The sequence below is a fragment of the Agelaius phoeniceus genome, chromosome 1 (genome assembly GCF_051311805.1).
Source record: "Agelaius phoeniceus isolate bAgePho1 chromosome 1, bAgePho1.hap1, whole genome shotgun sequence".
Classification (NCBI taxonomy): domain Eukaryota; kingdom Metazoa; phylum Chordata; class Aves; order Passeriformes; family Icteridae; genus Agelaius; species Agelaius phoeniceus.
Genome location: NC_135265.1, coordinates 150,670,677 through 150,689,950, shown reverse-complemented (window position 1 = coordinate 150,689,950; position 19,274 = coordinate 150,670,677). Strand labels below are relative to the sequence as shown.

The 19,274-nt window shown below is 40.1% G+C and overlaps 1 protein-coding gene across 1 annotated transcript in view; it reads left to right on the top strand.

Moving 5' to 3' along the window:
• AGO2 (argonaute RISC catalytic component 2) overlaps positions 1-19,274 on the top strand; it is a 58,288-nt gene that overhangs the window by 14,021 nt on the left and 24,993 nt on the right. The window contains exons 2-10 of the mRNA XM_054637225.2: positions 3,090-3,285; positions 6,993-7,113; positions 12,948-13,129; positions 14,966-15,102; positions 15,236-15,370; positions 16,895-16,982; positions 17,664-17,811; positions 18,009-18,128; positions 18,263-18,385. Of these exons, the coding sequence (XP_054493200.1) occupies positions 3,090-3,285; positions 6,993-7,113; positions 12,948-13,129; positions 14,966-15,102; positions 15,236-15,370; positions 16,895-16,982; positions 17,664-17,811; positions 18,009-18,128; positions 18,263-18,385 (1,250 nt within the window). The remainder of the gene's footprint in view (positions 1-3,089; positions 3,286-6,992; positions 7,114-12,947; positions 13,130-14,965; positions 15,103-15,235; positions 15,371-16,894; positions 16,983-17,663; positions 17,812-18,008; positions 18,129-18,262; positions 18,386-19,274) is intronic.

Below are 19,274 nucleotides of genomic sequence, written 5' to 3'. Positions count from 1 at the left end.
TTAAACAATCCCATTTTAAGACAGAGGGAGGATGTATTGCTTAATTACAAAATTTCTTAATTTGGCATAAATAGCTTGTGGGGATGTGTGTCCCCTTCCACCATGTTTCTCTTTGTACTTCCAATATCTAAGTGTAATTTTTTAATCATTTTGAAAATTAGTCATTATGTACAAAATATGGCACAGAAAAGGAAGAACAGTGGAATTAGGATGTGGCAGTAGATACAGAAATGTTAGAAGGCATAAAAATCATTGGGAAAGAGAAGGGAAATCAATATATTGATAACAGTTGGCCAGGTGATAGTGGAAGGCAATGTGGAATGCAGAGTGTGGATAACAAGAAATGGAACTGTTAAAATACAGGAGCCTGGACAGAAAATTAAAATATTTTATAATGGGTGGTGTTATGGGAATCATGGAAATACACAAAAATCACAGAATAAAGTTGATGACTAGGACATAATTTTCAAATGGGAACGTTCTGTTACAGAAGGATGAAAATAGAAATGTGTGCAGTGGTGATCTGTGGAGGGTTCAGCACATAGTGACTGAAAATGCCTGTGGGAGACAGATTCTTTTAAAATTTTAGAGAGGGGGGTGGAAGTGATGGCAAACAGGATTCTGGAGGAGGAGAGGTGGCTGCTTTGTGCACATCCTCTTGATCAGATTTGGAGGTAGATCACAGAAACCTTTGGTGTATTGCAAGTACAAATATTTGTGGGAGGTTTTTTTCTGCCGCTTCCCAGCTGTAGTGGCAGTGCTGTCAGTAACTCTGCCAGGTGTCCTGTCCACAGCAGAGGATTCTTTCCACTGAGTGGCACAGTGGGAATTTGTCACACCAAACAGGGGCTATGGTGACAGCAGGGCCACCTGAGTGAGTTAATCACCATCAGAAAAATGGGAAGTCACCAGAGGGGGCCTGGAAGTGTTGGGAAAAAATGAAAATTGATGTCTTAGGAATCAGGATGTGTAGGAATTTAGAGAAAATAAAGAGCCAAGGGTTGAGCAGAATCAGTGAGCTGTGTTTTGTCCTGCCTTGAGGGATGGAGGTGGGTAAGGTCACAGGCAGATGGGCTGCTCATGGCAAGGCTGCCTTGCAGATGAGAGCTAAGGTGATGTTTGGCTCCATTTCTCAGGGCAGTTGTGGACACTGCAAGAGCCATGTGGATGAATAATACTAAAATAAAAATTGCTATATTGCCATTGAAGGCAAAACTGAAGTACTGAAACATGAAGTTTTAGGTTATGGAAATGCAGATCTTCAGCAAGAAGTGACTTTAATGTGTTGACTGTGTTAGTGTAGGAGAACCACAGTGTTTAATGGCAATGTTTATAAAAGGGAGGGAAAATAAGGAAATTGGATTTCAGTAGCCTGAATTAAAAGAGTGGAGAGTGGATGCATAGAATGTGTTTGGGAGACAAGATCAGAAACAAGATTTTCAAAAAATAATAACAAACCCCTCTATCATTTTCCCAGTGCCAAATCTTATTAAGTATTTGGTGCTTGGGGAAATCAGTGCTGACTGTTAGGAGGATGGTAAAAATAGGGAGATACACATGAGTGGAAAACTGGCCATGGGAAATGTTGAGGGTAGAGTGGGGAATTGATGTCACTAATGCTGGGAATGGGAATGGTCTTATCTCATTAGCATTAAAATGAAGGGTTCATTATGAAATGTTCATTAGCAAACATTGCATAAATGTTAGGAATAAGTATGTGAAATTTCATCAGGGGTATAGGAGGCATTGTCAGGAAAAGGAGAATCTGAGCATCATTCAGAAAGCAGCAGGTTAATAGATATGGATTAGAAAAGTTGATTTATTAAAGACAATGTAGCTGGGAGTTCATAGGGAATTGGGAGATGATCATAAGCAACTGAGATGGGTGCACATGCCCTGAGTGGTCACTTTACAAGGCAGTGGTGCAGCAGGCAAAAGCAGTTTAGGGCTCATTAATCTGCCTTTCCAGTTGAGAGGTGGAAGTACCAGTGTGGTTATCACTGTAGTCTTCTCCAGAAAAAGTCACTGGAAGGATGAGAATGATGAAGTCTGATTTTTGAGCAGAAGGAGTATAGCCTAAAATTTAGTATTAAATGTGTATTTGGTTTAAATCTAGAAGTACAGTCAGGAGTACTCAGAATGAAGGCCACTGACTATAACCTGCCATGAATAAATAAAAATGGAAGATGTTTTCTGAGCATTAGAGAAAGTCAGGGTGGAAAAGTGGTGACAGATTTGTTAATGAAGGGATGTGAATTGTTTCTGGTGCTAGCAGAGAACTGAATTTGATAATCTTGAGAAACCACACCTGGATTCTTACGTAAGTAATGAGAAAGCTCCTGGGTTGTTTGACATCTGAAGATTTTGCTGCAAGTTGTTGTTGCTCCAGAGCACAGAACACCTGAGCACTGAGGCTGCAGAAGTTTTGAATACTCAAGTTGGTACCTTGCACACTTCTCTGAGGATTTCTAATGGACTTTCCTGGAATGAAACAACAGCAAACTGCTTTTGTGTTTCTGCTTCATGCAGTCTGAGCAACAGCTGATGTTTGAGCTCAAGAATTGAGCACAGCAGCAGTAGAGTATTTGCTCTGTTTTCTGTGTGAAGGAAGGAGTAGGATATGGTTCAGTTCTTATACAGGATTTTGCAGAGAGCTGCAGCATGGAGGAAAGTGGTGGAAACTCCATTTTATAGGTGCTTGCTCAAATAAATGTGGGTAGATGTGTTTTAAAATGAAGATTCTTCCATTCAAGAAGGAGCTTGGTTCTTGCTTTTCTGCTTGGTCAGTGAAATTCCTACCCAGAGGACTTGTTGTATAGGAAAATACAACTGATTTTAAGATTTTTTTTTTCAGTAATTGGGGCTATGAAATACAACAAATTGTGAACCAGCATGAGAAAGAAAGAGAAAACAGAATTCATGCTCTCCTAAAAGCAGGGTTTGGGTTTTTTTTTTTTTTATTTTTTAGGTTGTTTAAAAGGAGTAATGGTTTAAATGTGGTGGGCTTCACTGATCCAATAGCCTGTACATTTGCTGAAATGTCACTTTGAGACAGCTGATGGCTAAGTTGTGCTTTCTCTCTTTTGCAGTGCTCACACCTCCTCCCCCACTGCCACCACCAATACAGGGATATGCCTTTAAACCTCCTCCTCGACCAGATTTTGGCACTTCTGGGAGAACAATCAAACTGCAGGCCAACTTCTTTGAAATGGACATTCCTAAAATAGATATCTACCATTATGAATTGGATATAAAGCCAGAAAAATGTCCTAGAAGAGTTAACAGGTAACACTGTCCTTTGCCTTTCCTCAATTTATTTGCAGTCTTGTTTTTCTTTGAAAAAGCTGGAGCCAGGTGCCCTCACTGGTGTCTGAAAAGATGTCTGGCTTTAATCAGTGATTGTACTGATCACTTCAATTAATAGGATGTGTATATACTTTTTTTTTTCCTTCCAAATCTTTACTGGGATTGATTTTTGTCAGAATCTTAAGATGCTGCTGATTGAAGCCACTGGTGGCAGATGGATAAGCTGTATTAGCTCTATTGAAGCTGGGTCTCTATAAGCCAACTTGATAAAAATGATTTCTTATTACCTAAATAAGGTTAAATATTGGGGTGTAATTGGCTGAAGTCCTTCAGCAGGGAGCTGGTGGTCCCAGCTTGTTTTCCCACCTTTCCCTGCTCACAAGAGGAGGCAAAACCCATTTGTTTGTGGGAGAGGATTATGGAGTTACTAAAGCAGCTAAGAAATTATCCTTCATCTGCAGATTCTGTGTAAGGGAAAAGCATGCTCCTGAAAGAGAGAGCAAGGTGGAAACAGGGCTCAGCTGTCCAGGGAAACAAGCAGCCAGGTCTTGCATTTGGCACCTGTGCCCTGTTGGAGTGTGCAACTTCATTGACTTGAAAAAGGAGCAGCCTTGCCAGAAGTGAAACTTGAGAATGAGACTTGGCACCAGCTGGAAACCACAAGTGTCATCATCATAACTACACCTTGTCTGTAGAGGATTGGAATGGCCTGTTTATATATTCAAGAGCAAAGCCTTGCCTTGTTAAAAAGGTGACATGGGTGGAACCAGCTGTCATGAGAATAAACAGTGTGGAGTCAAAAAAGCCACCTGAAAGCCACGGTTTTCCTACTGTGAGTTAATAAACCTGAGGGCATTCTCCATTGTTACACTGAGTTGGTAATGATAGTGTTCTCACAAAGCAGCATCACTATGCTTTGCTGCCCTGTTTTGGTTTTTTTTTTTTTTTTACTTCCTGTGGTGATCTATTATTAGTTTAATTTTTCAACTAGTCAAGAGCTGAGGTTAATTTTAAAAGCAAACACCTTTGTTAAGTGCATGAAGCTGAACTCTCTTCTTGCCTAAGGGCAGCTGCTGATTTCCCTGAGATGCTCTTCCTGCATTGGAGCACTGCAAAACACTTGGAGCAGTCACTTCTTTCATAAGGGGAGCTGTGAGAAATTTGCTGTCCTGACCTGCTGTCCCTGCCACCACTCCAGCTGTGCCAGCTGCTGCTGGCTGATCCAGATCTCCTCTTCAGCTCCTTCTGTGTGAGCACCTCCCTTACATCCAGTGTGGGGGTGCTTGCCACAAAACCTAAAGCAGTTATTCTCACTGGAAAGGCAGATTCTGTTCAGTGACAAGTTCTTCCTCCAGTGCCTGCTGATGGCCTGCTCTGCTTGGGCAGGTTAGTCCCTGCTCTTCTGTGGTGACAGGAGCAGGTTCAGGGGTACACAGGTGAAATGCCTTTTGCAGTCAGCAGAGATGCATTCAGCAGTGGTGTGCTGGATGTTTCTCAGGGCACTGTGGTAAGAATACAATTTGAATTCACATATTAAAGTGTGGTTTATTTCTTTTGAGTACTTACTGCTCTGTTCTGTAGATGTACCTGTACTCACCTGCACCCGGGTTTTTGTGAGCTGTGACCTATGTCTATACATGTATTTCTGTGTGTGCAAATATATATTAATATATATATATATTCAAAGATATATATCCTATATATATATAATTATGCAGGATGCACATGTAATCCAATTCTGAATGATGTTTTTTTACACCTGCCTTACATGTTTCTATATTTTGGTTATATAATTCACATGTATATAGTAAGTAGCTTTTATCATTGCTTTATGTGATACAGCCTCTAGAAAGGAGAAAGGGAGGTTTTATTTTTTGCTCTACTCCCTCATGTGTGTCAGCTTTGTTCTTCAGTTTTACTCCAGTTGCACTGTGACCCTGCAGACCCCACTGCAGGTGTATCCACTGTAGATGCAAGTTCCACACTGAGACATGAGCTGGAGCAGGACTGGAAGAACACAGCTGGGACAACGTGATCCTGAATTAATACAGTCTGGCTACCATTCTGTGCATAAGGCAGATCAGTTTGGGTAGTTGGGCAGGCAGAGTGGGCAATGTGAGTTTAGTTCTTTACTCTGGGTGCTCTCAGTTTAATTTTTGAGGATTTGTGCAAGATGAACTCTGCCTGCAGTTGCCATCCCAGGGTTCTTGGTGAGCTTGCATGAGCTGGGTAGAACAGTTGTCCCAAGGAGCTGAAGTTAATGAAGTGGTAAATAACTCTTCTCTTAACTCTGCATGGGGAAAATAACTTATTTTTCTTAAAAATATCTCCACCCACAGCTGAGAAACACCATTGCTAATTGTGGATGTGGTTTGAAGCTTGAAAACATATATCAAGTGGAAGTGTTCATTTTTTTTATGTAAAACAGTTTACAAATGGAAGAACTTGCTCAGGAAGAGAGTGGGGTTTCCATGCTCAATCTTAAGGTTGAAAAACACCTCCTTCCTCCCAGTTTTGTACTTATTCAGTCACACTCTGCAGATCTGAGGCAGGTATTACTGGGTCAGGTTTGATTCATGCTTTGCAGGAGATCAGAGTTCCTTTCAGTGGCCACGTTTTAAGATAAACCTTGGGACACAGCAAAGAAATTGCCAATTAAAACAATCTCAGTTCTTTCCTTGAGTGAGTTCAGTTTTGTCTCAGATTTTGCAGCACTGTAATCCCTACCTGAGTGCTGGGGTAATTCCCTTGCCAAGTCAGGGTGCATGAGCAGTCACCTGCAGCCTCTGTGAGCTGGTGTTGTCAGCAGTGCTGGGGGAGCAGTGGTTTCCTTTCTGTGCCACTTTAACCTCCCTTTTACCCCTGATTGTGTGTTGAGATTGCAGCCTGCAGATGGATTTTGGGTAGTACAGGTGCACTGAGGGATGTCTCTGGGACATTGGGACCAAAAGACCTTTGGCATCAAAAAATGTTATTGTTCCAGCTGACCTCTCACTGACTGCTGAGCTGCTTTGGATGACCAGTGTGTAAACACTGTGGTTTGACAGGAGCTGTGTGAGTGGTTTCCCTGTTCATACAAAAATGGAACCTAATTCCAGCTACTTTTAAGTGAATGTGTACTGTTAGTATTCACAGCTTCACTGAATGCATATACCCAGTTTTGTTGGATGGATCCCAGTTTTGTTTGTATGAAAAAAATTGCATTTCAAAATTATTTTTCTCAGGGAGCTGCAAAACATTTTCCTATCATTGTTGGCATAAACTGCTGTCCTGCCAATGGGGGCTCTAAGCTGGGATAATGATATTTTTGAAAGCTTCTCAGGCTGCTGAGCTTTTGGTCCAGGGTCCTCTGCAGGAAGGGCTGAAGCCTCAGATCTATCAGGCACTTCTTGTTTTGAGCTTGAGAGAGCATGAGCTTTCACTTCACCTCTTCCAGTAGGTCACACAAAAGAGGAAAGAAAGTATAAATCTGAAAAAAACCCTAAAAATAGCAATTTTTAGAAAACAGTTTAGTCTGTGGAAAGGTTGCTTTCAGTTCAGATCAGTCAAACAAATCTTGCCTTTAATGGTCAGGAGTGGACAACCCTTTCATTTACCTAATGCCTCTGTTGGTAAGTATAGTACTTGTCTGCCTCTTAACATTGAAAGTAAAAAGTTGGATTAATTTAATCTTTTTGCATTTTCAGAGAAATAGTGGAGCATATGGTTCAGCACTTTAAAACCCAGATTTTTGGGGATCGCAAACCAGTGTTTGATGGAAGAAAAAACCTTTATACAGCTATGCCACTTCCCATTGGGAGAGATAAAGTAAGTTTTAAATAGAAAAAATTCTAGAGATTTCAATGTGGTATTTTCAGAATATTTTTAATAACTAATAGAAACTGATTTTCTGTTTCTGATTTTCTGTTTGTGCAATAAATGTCTCTATTGTTGCCACTCTGTTTTGCCTGGACACCATTGTGAGCTTGCTGCTATCCCAGTGGTCACCCCCTGTTCTATATCCCTTCATTCCTCCCTCTCTTTTTCCCCACTGGTGTGGTGTCTGCTGCTTTAGGGAGCTGGATCAGCTGCCCCAGACAGCAGAGTGTCTCCAGAGTGGCACTAGGGAAAAAGGGAGAGCACAGCTGAGTGTGGGAGAGAGTAGGGAAAATACTGCTCTGGGCAGCAAGAAGCTGTTGTGTCACCTCACTAATCTCATCAAGGCCCACTCTAAGCTTATTCTCACTATCAGTAGCTGAAAGAAGCTCCTCCATCTCTCTGTTGCCTGTATTGGAACTTCTCCTCCCTAATCCTTGATGACTGAGAGCCAAATTAATTTACACTGAACAGGTTAAGACCTGCAATCTTTGCCCTGGGGCAGCTGGAGAGGACTGGGGTTGTGTTTGCCAGCTCCTGGTGGGGCAGTGACCTCTTTGGGCTCTGGTTGTGGCTGCTCCTGTGCCCAGTGACTGCTGGAGTGGAAGGGACTCTGTTGGAACATGCAAACACACAAGCCCTAGTAAATAATTGAGCCTATGCATCTGTGATCTCATAGCAGATTGAATTTTCTGTGCCTTGTTTTCATTCAGGGAGGGCACAGTTGTTCTCTCTGGTACTGCAGTAGTTCCCTTCTGCTGGGGGTGCACAGTTACAGGCACAGTTACTGTTCTATCTCCAGCTTTAGACAAAAATAAAACATAAGGAGGAAGAGAAATACAGAGAAATGGCCCTCTGAAATTCAGCAGCTATGGAATAGTTCAGCCTGTTGTTTGCTGTCTCATGCTGGGTGCCTGTGCAGTGCTTGTAGTTAATAGTTCTGCCTGAATCAAGCTCTTAATCTCATATGTGTAATTTTTATTTCCTCCCAATCTGTTTAAGTGAATGCCATGCAGTAAAGGTCAGAGTCTATTCCAGTGTTAATTACTTTTCATCAACTGATAAAGGAATATCTGGGAAACTATAAAGGAATCACTAAAAGTCTTAGTGGATTTTTTTCCCCTTGCTTTCACATACAATATTCCAGTTCCTACAGGTTTGACACACAAGACTGCAAAGTATTTGCAAAGGTGGAAGGATGCTTGATGAGTCTCTTAGGGGTTTGAACAACTCTGGTTGTATGCAGAGTTGCCTTATGATACTTCACAAATTATGAGTGAATAACAGTTTACCTTATGACAAGTATGAAGTTCCTCATTTAATAAGTAAAGTTAAATGAGAAATGGTTTATTTATACATGATAAACAGAGATCAAATTAATCCTCAGATCTAATGAGACTTCATGAGATGCAAGTTGGCCCTCCTTGCTCTGATAACCCTTTTGGATGGGACAGAGTTAACAAACCCTTCCAAGTCAGCCTTTTCCCAGCTGTAGGTTACACTGTTGGTTTGCAGGGACACAAAGGAATTGGGGCATTAGGAACATTTCCTGCTGCCACACTGTCCTAGATTTCAGTTTTACCACATCTATTTCAGTGTGTGTGGGCTTTAAAATCCAAAGCATCAGGAATAGAGTCCAGTCTGGTCAGCACAGGCACAGAAGGAACATCTCACCCAAGAAATCATCTCATCCATTCCCAGTCTGGCCAGAGCAGTCATCATTTGGAGTGGGGGTCACTGGAGAGGGTGTTTGTGGTGGAGTTTAGCACAAGGTAGTTTCAGGGGGTTTGATTTGTGGCTCACATCTAGGCTCACTTTCAATAAACTCCCTTTTTTCCCCTGTTTGCCATGGTTATAGGGCTTTGTCACTTGTTCTCCTCCACATATATTAACATTACCCTGGAGGAAAGAGCTAAGAGAGATAAATCTTGAGCTGTTTTAAATGAGATGTGGGGAAATTTGGCTTAATGAAGGAAATTTTTACATGGTGCTAAATTGGTTTAAGCATGATTTAAACCACTATAGAGCTTGTAGGTATTAGGACTTTCCTCCAGCATAATTAGATTAGCTTTCTTTGGTGGTGTTTTTTTTTTTTCTTACTGTTCTGTACATAGCAAATATAGCAAGTTTACTGCACATCTGATTGCATTTAGGATCATATTGAAAAGATTAATGAACATACAATGATTAATCTATGTGGAAGATCTTAATTGACTTGCAGTATGCACTGGTAAAGGAAAAGCTGATGCTAAACAGAGGGCTGACACAAAATTGCCAAGGTTTTTCTCCTCCTGTTGCTCTTTTAAGTTAATTACTGCACTCTGTCCTCATCTCTTGTTGTAGTGGTTGTTTTGGGCTTGGTTTTTTTTGTGCTTGCTTTGCTTTGCTTCTTTTATAACTTCTTTTCTCTATACTTTTCTACTTGGCTTTCATGGTTATCAAATCTGTTTTCATTCCTCCCTTAGTGTACCTTATTTTCACTCTTTAATTTCTTAATTTTTTTAGACCTTTTAGAACAAATATGGAATATGTAAATATTAACATGATATTTTCATAGTTTTTACTTATACATATTGAGAAGAAAGAAGTGTTTAGGACACTGCCAAGGTAGGAAGATATTAAAAATCTCCTCTTTCCCTGTAGGTTCTACACAGCAAACCCAAGTCACCTCTAACAGCACCTTTTTATTCAATTCCTGCTTTACTTGTGTATTTCTCTAAAATATCCTTCTGCCGTTAAAAGCTGGAGTTTAATTTTACCTGAACTTGGAAGCTTTCTCACCTAGCAAGATTCAGTTGCAATTCATGTATCTTAAGCAACATCTTCATTAGTTTTTTATTAGAAAAACAGTAATTAGGAATGAACAGAGCAGCAGTTTGGTACAGAAATCCTGCTGCTATTCCCTTTTCTAGAAGGAAAATGTTAATCCTGTCTGTGGCCACAGACTTGCCTCTCTGACTTTGTCTTTCTGGAGTATTGCTAAATACTCTGCACATGACAGAGGCAGAGCTTTGCCTACATCCATAGCTTGTTGTTAATCTGTTTTCCTTTCCTCTGAATGCCTGGGAAGGAAAAGCTCTTGGATTAATGGAGAAAAGGTACATTGTATGCTCAGAGCATGATAAATAATCATGTGATGTTGCATTTATTTTATGGAGAAGAAGAAATACTAAGAATTCCTCAAACACATGGTCAGGTGTAATTTTTTTTAATTAACAGTGATAATGCTGATTTGTGTGAGTCATTCAGACCCCATCAGCTTCAAGACCTATTCTTTTTAAGAATAGCTTTGAAATTTCCTACAGGCTTAATGATTTTCCACATACTGACAGTAAAACCCCTTTAATTTAGCTCCCTTAGCTGCAAAATTGTCACCTCTGTTGCAATTTAGCAGTGGGTCAACCAGGTAGCATCCTGACATTTATTTGGGGATAGAGAAGAAAAAAAATCTTGTATTTTGCTTTAGGATCTATCCCTAATAATAAAGGACATAGTAAAATTCCCATCTAAAACTACTTTGTCCTAATTTTTTCATATTTTGCTTACTTTGCCAAACAGGAGTGTATTCATTTGTCCTCAAAAGTACAGAGTGAGATAAATAAAATATTGCTGAGAGAGGAAAAATTCTGATTAGCAGTGCCTAAAAGTATATGTGAACTTTTGGATGTGGGGTGTGGATTAGGGACATTTTTTTAATATCTTCATGATTTTTTTAATAGTGTGAGATATTTAATTTAAAAATTAAAAAAAAAAAACCACAAGAAAGTTTTATTTAAACCATACTTATTTTAGCAGTGACTCCTAATTCAACTCATTTGGAGTTAGACCCAGCAGCAAAAATTGTTTTGGGCCAAATTCAGCAGTCACAGCTCTGCTAACTTTTACTGGTATTTGCAGCTGGGCACCTGGAATAGAAATTCTTCAATCCTGGGCCTTTTATTTCCACCAGGGACAAGGTACTGCAGCACAGGTTGCTCTTCATCTCCCATTCCATTATGGTGAAGAAGTTTTGTAAATTGATACCAGGAGAGGAAAAAAAGTAAAATTAAATATTTTTTTTTAGATTAAAAGCACCAAAGCATTCAATAATCAGCTGAGTTGTGTATTACCAGTATTGGGAATAAATATAGAGTGGTTGGGGTGGGAAGGGACCTTTGAGGCCACCCTGCTCCAAGCCCTCCATGGGCTGGGACACCTTCCACTGGACCAGGTTGCTCAAGCAGGAATGATGAAACTTGATTTGAAGGAGAGGTTTAAAGGAAAATGCAGGTCAGGTGTGACAGACATCTTCCATCTGCTGCAAATGAGATGCAAAGTTGAGAACTTTTTGATGGTGTGGTGGAAAAAAGACCTCATGGAAAGCTTCCAGCCTGTGTGAGCTGAAGAATACAGCAAAGTTTCATTGCACAGCTTTCAGCAGGGCTGACCTGGGCCAGACTCACAGCAGTGACCCCAGGATGAGACTCAGTTCCCATTGCCCTCCCACAGCTGTGCAGCTCCTTCCTCTGCTCCAGTCTCCCTGGGGAGTGATGTTTGTGCTGGAGGAGAGATTCAGCTGTAATATTAACTTTGTGTGCCTGCTGTAGATGGTCAACTCATTTATGGGGGCACATGGGAAGACTTCTTCTTTTATATGTAAGTTTTTAATATATTAATAAGCATTTTATATATAAAAAAGTATATATAAAAAACAAGAATTTTATATATAAAATAAGTGTTTTATATTTCCTTCTTATGTTTGGACCAAAGAAGCAAATTGTTGCAAGAGACCAAATGCTGGCAGATATTAGTTTGCTGTTAGCCACCTATTATTTTTGCTAATTACACCTTGCCTTTTAAGTGAATGGCTTTTATATTTAAATTACAAGCTCCCTAGCAGGGAAAATGCAACGTTTTTGTTTGTATCCAGCACAAAGGATACTCTGATCTTGTTATTCCTTGTAGTCACTCCCAGGCCTCCTGATCATTTCAGACAAGCCCTAATTTTAGTCGGCTTAAAAACCTTGGTGCTCAGACTTCCTTTGTTTTAAGAAAGAGGAGAAATCAGCATTACAAATAACTACAAATAATTGGCTGAAGTAATTTACCACAATGAAGTTTGCCACTGCTTTTTAGACAAAAAATTCAAAGTAGGGCATACCATGGCAAAGAAGTGCCCCTGTTTCCTACCTGATACCATCACTGGCACTGGGGGTTGTACTTTATTCTTTCTTTTCTTACTTTAAAAGTAACAGTTTTGACTTGGTGGCTTTTGTGGCTTTTCTGTTTTCTTTGCGTGATCGATAATTTTTTTTCTTTCTCTTTTAAAGCTCCTTTCTTCTCTTATTTGAACTGTGTCTGCAGTAACAGTATGTAAAGCACTCTGGTGCTCTGGAGAGCAAATACCAGAAATTCATGAATCTTGGCAGGTGGTGACACCCCATGCTTTATTTTAGGCGTGCAGGAGCTGACGCGAGCAGCGACGCGCTGGGGCGTATTAGGGATCTGAAATCAGGTTATGGCATCTTCACCGACACCTCCCCGTTGATATGAGCGCCTCCAAGTTCCAGTGTTGCCTCACAGAGGAGACAGATGCCAGCTGGGAGGCCCTCCAGGCTTCTGAAATACCCCTTGGGGAAGATGGAGCTGTTAAAAGAGGCTGTACCTCATGCATGGTGTTGCTTCATCCTCGTTTTTCGTCTCCTCCCCTGCTTTGTGACGTTGTTCAGAGGAATCCATTGTCCCTTCTGATTTCCCCCCTTCCAATAGAAAGAATCATCTTGGTTTGTTGTTTGGCATTGTTGCAGGTGGAGCTGGAGGTCACTCTGCCAGGAGAAGGAAAGGACAGAATATTTAAGGTGGCCATCAAGTGGATGTCCTGTGTGAGCTTGCAGGCTTTGCACGATGCTCTCTCTGGCCGGCTGCCGAGCGTCCCCTTCGAGACCATCCAGGCCCTGGATGTGGTCATGAGGCACTTGCCTTCCATGAGGTGAGGGGAAACCCTGGAGGTGCTTCAGGTGTGACTTGGGTGTTTGACAGAATCACAGAATAATGAGGTTGGAAGAGACCTCTAAGATCATCAAGTCCAACCTATGCCCTAACACCTCAACTAGAGCACCAAGTGCCACGTCCAGTCTTTCTTTAAACACCTCCAGAGATGGTGATTCAACCACCTCCCTGGGAAGAGCATTCCAGTAGTTTATTTTGGTGGCTCTTTGGGCAGTCTGTGTGGCAGTTGTGGCTATGTGGCAATGGCAGGCTCAGGAAGGGCCATTGGTGCTTCCCTGGTTGCCTCCACCCTGGACATGGGAGCCTTTCTTCAGAGGTGTCAGACTGGCCCCATGGTTGTGTGTCTCAGGTCAGGGGGGCTCTGCCATCTCCTCTTCCCTCTCTGGCCTTGGAGAAGGAGGCTCTCCCCAAGTGGGAAGTGCTTGGAGGTTGGTAGATTATTGTATTTTTTGGGAAATGAAGGCAGGAATAATTAACCTGACTCCATGTTCTCAGAAGGCTAATTTATTACTTTATAATCCTATATTATATTAAAAAATACTATACTAAACTATACTAAAAAGTACAGAAAGGATTCTTACTAAATGCTAAAAAGATAATAATGAAAAATCATGACTCCTTTTCAGAGTCTCAGCACAGCTTGGCCCCAATTGGCCAGAGAGTCAAAACAACTCACAGCAGAATCCAGTAAAACAATCAGCTGTGGGTAAACAATCTCCAGCACATTCCACACGAGCAAAACACAGGAGAAGCAAATGAGATAAGAATTGTTTTCCTTTTCTCTGAGGCTTCTCAGCTTCCCAGGAGAAAAATCCTGGGCAAAGTGGTTTTTTTCAGAGAATGTGAATGCTACAGTAGATGTGGAAGGGTGGATTTTGAACAACTTCTTACCCTGTTCCTGTATGTCTTTGGATGTTTATTGCCAGTTTTGTATAAAGATTGCAGTGCTAGGGGGATGCTAATGTCACCCTGTGTGGCTATTTTGATAGGAAAGAAAGACTTGGAAATTATTTGTTTGTTTTTCAAGTGGGACCTACAGCATTTTCAGTCTCACCCAAGAGATACTGGGCTTAATTCTGCTGCTGTGACACAAGTCACTTAAGACCACTGTGCAAATGATATTTAATTAGAAAGCAAAGAACAAAGCTTAGTAGGGCTGAACTTGCCCATATCAAAGTTCTAAACAGGTAATATGAATTTAATATATGTAAGTGTCTTTAAATAGCCTTATAATATGTTGACTTTATCCTCAAATTTAGGATTAAAAAATATAAAATTACTTTCATCAGGTTTTACAGCACAGAAAACAGCCCAGAATGTCAGATACCTTTGTTCAGTGGAGCATGTTGGCTCTGGATATAATTTGTTTGTTATTAAGTTTGCAGTACTTAATTATCAAGCTGAAAGATAGATCAGAAATATTTGTTAGATCACTTATTTACCCTCACATCATGTCTATAATTCAGAGTATGGGAAGAGATTGTTACCTTGGTGTTTTAATAGCAGAGACTTTGAATTCTTTTCTCTTGGAGGCACAGCTGAAGTTTTAAAAGAATACAAATAAAAAGTTATTGATGCTTTTTTGTTGGAATTAGTAGATGTATTATTAAATTTAAACCTGAGTAGTAGCCAGTTTCTTACTGCAACAAGCCTGGTTTTGAGAGGTGTAACCTGAGTCTGGCCAGGGATCTCAGATTATTGATCATTTTAAACACTGACATTTCTGTGCTTCTGTGTAAAGGAATTTGCATTAATTATGGATTTATTGCAATTTTTGCTTTAGTTTTCTGATGTGAATTTATTTGTTGTCTTGCAGGTATACTCCTGTGGGGAGATCTTTCTTTACAGCATCAGAAGGGTGCTCAAATCCTTTGGGTGGTGGCAGAGAAGTTTGGTTTGGCTTCCATCAGTCAGTCAGACCTTCATTATGGAAAATGATGCTCAATATTGATGGTGGGTACTAGGAAGTAGCTTCTTGTTTCTTCTTGCTCCTTAATGGAAAGGCAAAATTTTAGTTCCATTTGTTGGATTTCCTAAACATTTCCTCTGTATTGTTGTAACACACCATTCGTGTTTTTGTCTGCAGTGTCTGCAACTGCATTTTACAAAGCACAGCCAGTTATTGAGTTTGTCTGTGAAGTTCTGGACTTCAAAAGTATTGAAGAACAACAAAAACCTCTGACAGATTCCCAAAGGGTAAAGTTTACCAAAGAAATAAAAGGTAATGAGGAAATTATGTACAGCTGCTTTATTCTGTCTGATATATGTTACCACTATGTGTTCTAAATATTTTCTACAGCAGTTGCCTTATGGGGAGACAAAAATTTCATATTTTTTGCTTTTGAAAACTATCAGGAGCACCAATCCCAGTTTCATGACGAAAATATTCCAGTTCCTGATCTGATGATTTCTCAATGTTTACAAAAGATTTAGATTTCATGTTTTTTTAATTACCCAATCTTAAATTTTTCTAATTACTGATACCAGGTTTTTCACATTTCAGATTTTACTAATAATTTAGCAGTGTGTTTTTGCATACTTAGGCAGCTGTTCTGCTTATAGTCTCTTGGAAGTAAATAACAAATTTATTCTAGTGTGTAGTGACTGAATCAAAGAGAACAGAGGAAGAAATCTTACTGGTTGTGTTCACTGAAGGCTTCCTCTGCAAAATGGAGATTCTTCCTTCCCGATACTCTTGACAGAAAGCAAGCAGCTTTAAAAAGAATAAATCCATAAATCCATCCTGCATCTTCCTTTCTTATTTCTAAAAAAAAAATCAAAATTTGTCGCAGACATCTTTTTGTGAAAATCTTTCTTAAGATTTTTCCTGCTGAAGCTGAGAAGTTTCAGCAACAAATGTAAACAATGGTTATCTGCTGCTGTGGAATGCAACAGGTCCATCTGTGATTGGGCCATCTTGAATATTTGCAATTAATGGCCAACCACAGACCAGATAGCTTAGACTCTCTGTCCAAAACACAGATCTTTGTTATTCATTCTTTTCTACTCTTAGCTTAACTAACTTCTGAAAAAAACTTTACTTTTCTTTTTAGTATAGTCATAATGTAATATATATGTGGCATAAAATAATAAATCAAGCCTTCTGAACATAGAATCAACATTCTTGTCTCTTCCTTCACGTGAAAACCCCTGTGACCACGGTCACAAAAATTATCTCTGCCCAAGTAGAAGTTAGCAGGGAAAGTACAAATAGATCCTGGGTTTGCATTGGGTGTGTTTTGAAAGGATAATCTGGCAGCAGCTTGCTTCACTGTGGCCTCATTCCCATGAGCTCCTGGAGAGGCTGTTTGGGGATTCCCCTCCACCCACACCCCCAGTTCATTGCAAGAGTTAGAGGTCTGTCTTACAGACCCCATGTGTTTAGACAGAAAGTATAAATAAGGGGTTTTGTTTCAAGGAGCTTGTGTACCCTTTTTGTCCTTTTCCCATCCTGGGCTTCCTTCGAGGCACAGCTCTGGAATTTGCAGAATGTGCTCAGCATCATCTGTGTCCTCTGGGACCTTTGGGATTTCATCTTGTCTCTGAAATTCTGTGTTGAACTTTAGCTGAAGCTCAGGAGTTTTGAATTTTAAGACTGTAAATTGCTTTTTGAGTTCTGTCTGGGCTCTACCCTTTGGGGCTAATTAGAATGGCTTTATTACTCTGTTTAATTGGTCTTGTGTAGCAGTTTAGGGCTGACACATTGATTTTGGAGAAATGGTGACTTGTGCTTTCCAATTTTTAGGTCTGAAGGTGGAGATAACACACTGTGGACAAATGAAAAGGAAGTACAGAGTGTGCAATGTCACCAGACGACCAGCAAGCCACCAAACGTAAAGTATATTTCTGCTTTTTTAGCATATGCTTGGTCTCAGGCTGGAAAAATACCTTGCCTGCCTTACTGAGGTGGGAAAAGTTACCTTGAAAAATGATGCTTTCTTTGGTTAATACCCTTAAATATAGCTCAAAGTATTTTCCCAATTTTGCTGGTTTTTTGTTCTATTTTTATGCTATAATGAGTATCATGGCATTTGATTTAACAAACCATTTGCTCTGTTTTAGATCTGGGAGGTTTTTTTGGTTGGGTGGGTTTTTTTCTGTCATTTATGGATTTCTTTAAAATTGGAAGGATGGGGTGTCCTATTTGCAGCCTGATGTTTCCCACAGCTGGAATAGAAAAGTGATGCCAGTTGGGATCAGCCTCCTGATGTTGCTTATTTGCAATCTCTTTTTTCTCTGAAAAAAAAGTTTAACTACCAACTAGAATTTTACAGATAACTTGAATATGGAGACAGTGATTCCCATTTTTAAGGAAGCAATATAAGGAACAAAACTGATAGGAGCTTTTTTACAAGAAGATAACTGATCAGTATCTGAATCTGGTTTTTAATTGTTTGGGCTTTGTTTCATCCTCCTTCAATAAGCTTAACTTGTGCCAAGAAATGTACTGAGGAGCTGTGGAGGAAGCATTTTGCATGAAGTAATAGCTGCTTTCCATGTTTGCATTCCAACAGATTCCCACTTCAGCAGGAGAATGGACAAACAGTTGAATGCACTGTAGCTCAGTATTTTAAGGACAGGCATAAATTAGTTTTACGCTACCCTCACCTTCCATGTTTACAAGTTGGACAGGAGCAGAAACACACATACCTTCCTCTAGAGGCAAGTAAACTCATAGAGAATTCTGTAATTTGGGGCTGGGGGAAGGGGGTCAGAGGGAAAAAGGGTTAAAATATTGGCAAGCTGATTTTTGAGCAGCCAAATGTTGAGAAATTCAGTGGTGCATCAATGAAAGAAAGGCCACGAGCCAAAAAAAGAATTGGACTGTGTTTAATTTTCTTTCTTTGGGGAAATTTCAGGTGTGCAACATAGTGGCAGGACAAAGATGCATCAAGAAACTCACTGACAATCAAACTTCCACTATGATTCGAGCCACTGCCAGATCAGCCCCGGACCGGCAGGAAGAGATCAGCAAATTGGTGAGTGCTGTGCCAGACAGGGGGTCTGTGTAGGAATGGGTTTAATTTTGCTCCCCTTTAGCAGGTGCTGATGTGTTTGTGCCCTGCACACAGGTTATGGATCAGCTTGGTTTTGTGCATTTTGGTCATTTCAGATGCGGAGCGCCAGTTTCAACACGGACCCTTACGTGCGGGAGTTTGGGATCATGGTCAAGGATGAAATGACAGATGTGACTGGCAGAGTCCTTCAGCCTCCCTCCATCCTCTATGGAGGCAGGGTATGTCCAGTGGCCTCTGTACAGACTGTGCTGGCCTCTGTAATGTGGTTATTTGAAATTAATTGTGTTGTGTGCAATCAGAGGGCTGGCACAGCTGCGTTGTTCAGAATTTGAATTTAGGTTCTCCAAGTCCTTAAATGTATTGGCTGATTTGCATCTCTTTCGATTGCTGTTTTATTTTGGAAAGGAAAGCTGGGTTAAAAATGCCTTTTTTGCCTCAAACACTCTTACAGTTAAACACTCTGCTGCTGTGACACAAGTCACTTAAGACCACTGTGCAAATTATATTTAATTAGAAAGCAAAGAACAAAGTTTAGTAGGGCTGAACTTGCCTACATCGAAGATCTAAACAGGTAATATGAGTTAAATATATGTGTCTTTAAATAGCCTTATGTTGACTTCATCCTCAAATTTAGGATAAAAGAAAATAAAATTACTTTCATCAGGTTTTACAGCACAGTCTTTCATTGTGTGTTGTAAGAAGCAGCCTGCAAATAGTGGTTCAAATCAATGTGTATGGAGAAGAACAAAGACTATTTCAATTGTTATTGTATATATTTGAAAATATGCTGAAATATTCCTGAACTTCTGGCTGTTTTTGAATATTTTGGGTGGAGCAACTGTGCTTAGGGCAGCTGTCTTGAGGTATCATCTCTGTCAGTCTTTCCCCAGAGCTGTCTCTTCCTGTTTGGAATATTTACCCTCAGGTTTTTATTTTACAATGGCTTTTCAGATGACCTTTCTGACATAATCTTTCTCCTGTGATATCTGTTTAAAAAAAAGCTTGAGAAATAGGATTTTCCATCAGTTATATACTGGGACTTTTTGCAAGATGAAAGCTTTAATAACTAGGATAATTTCATTTGTGGAGGCTTTTGAAAAATCTCTT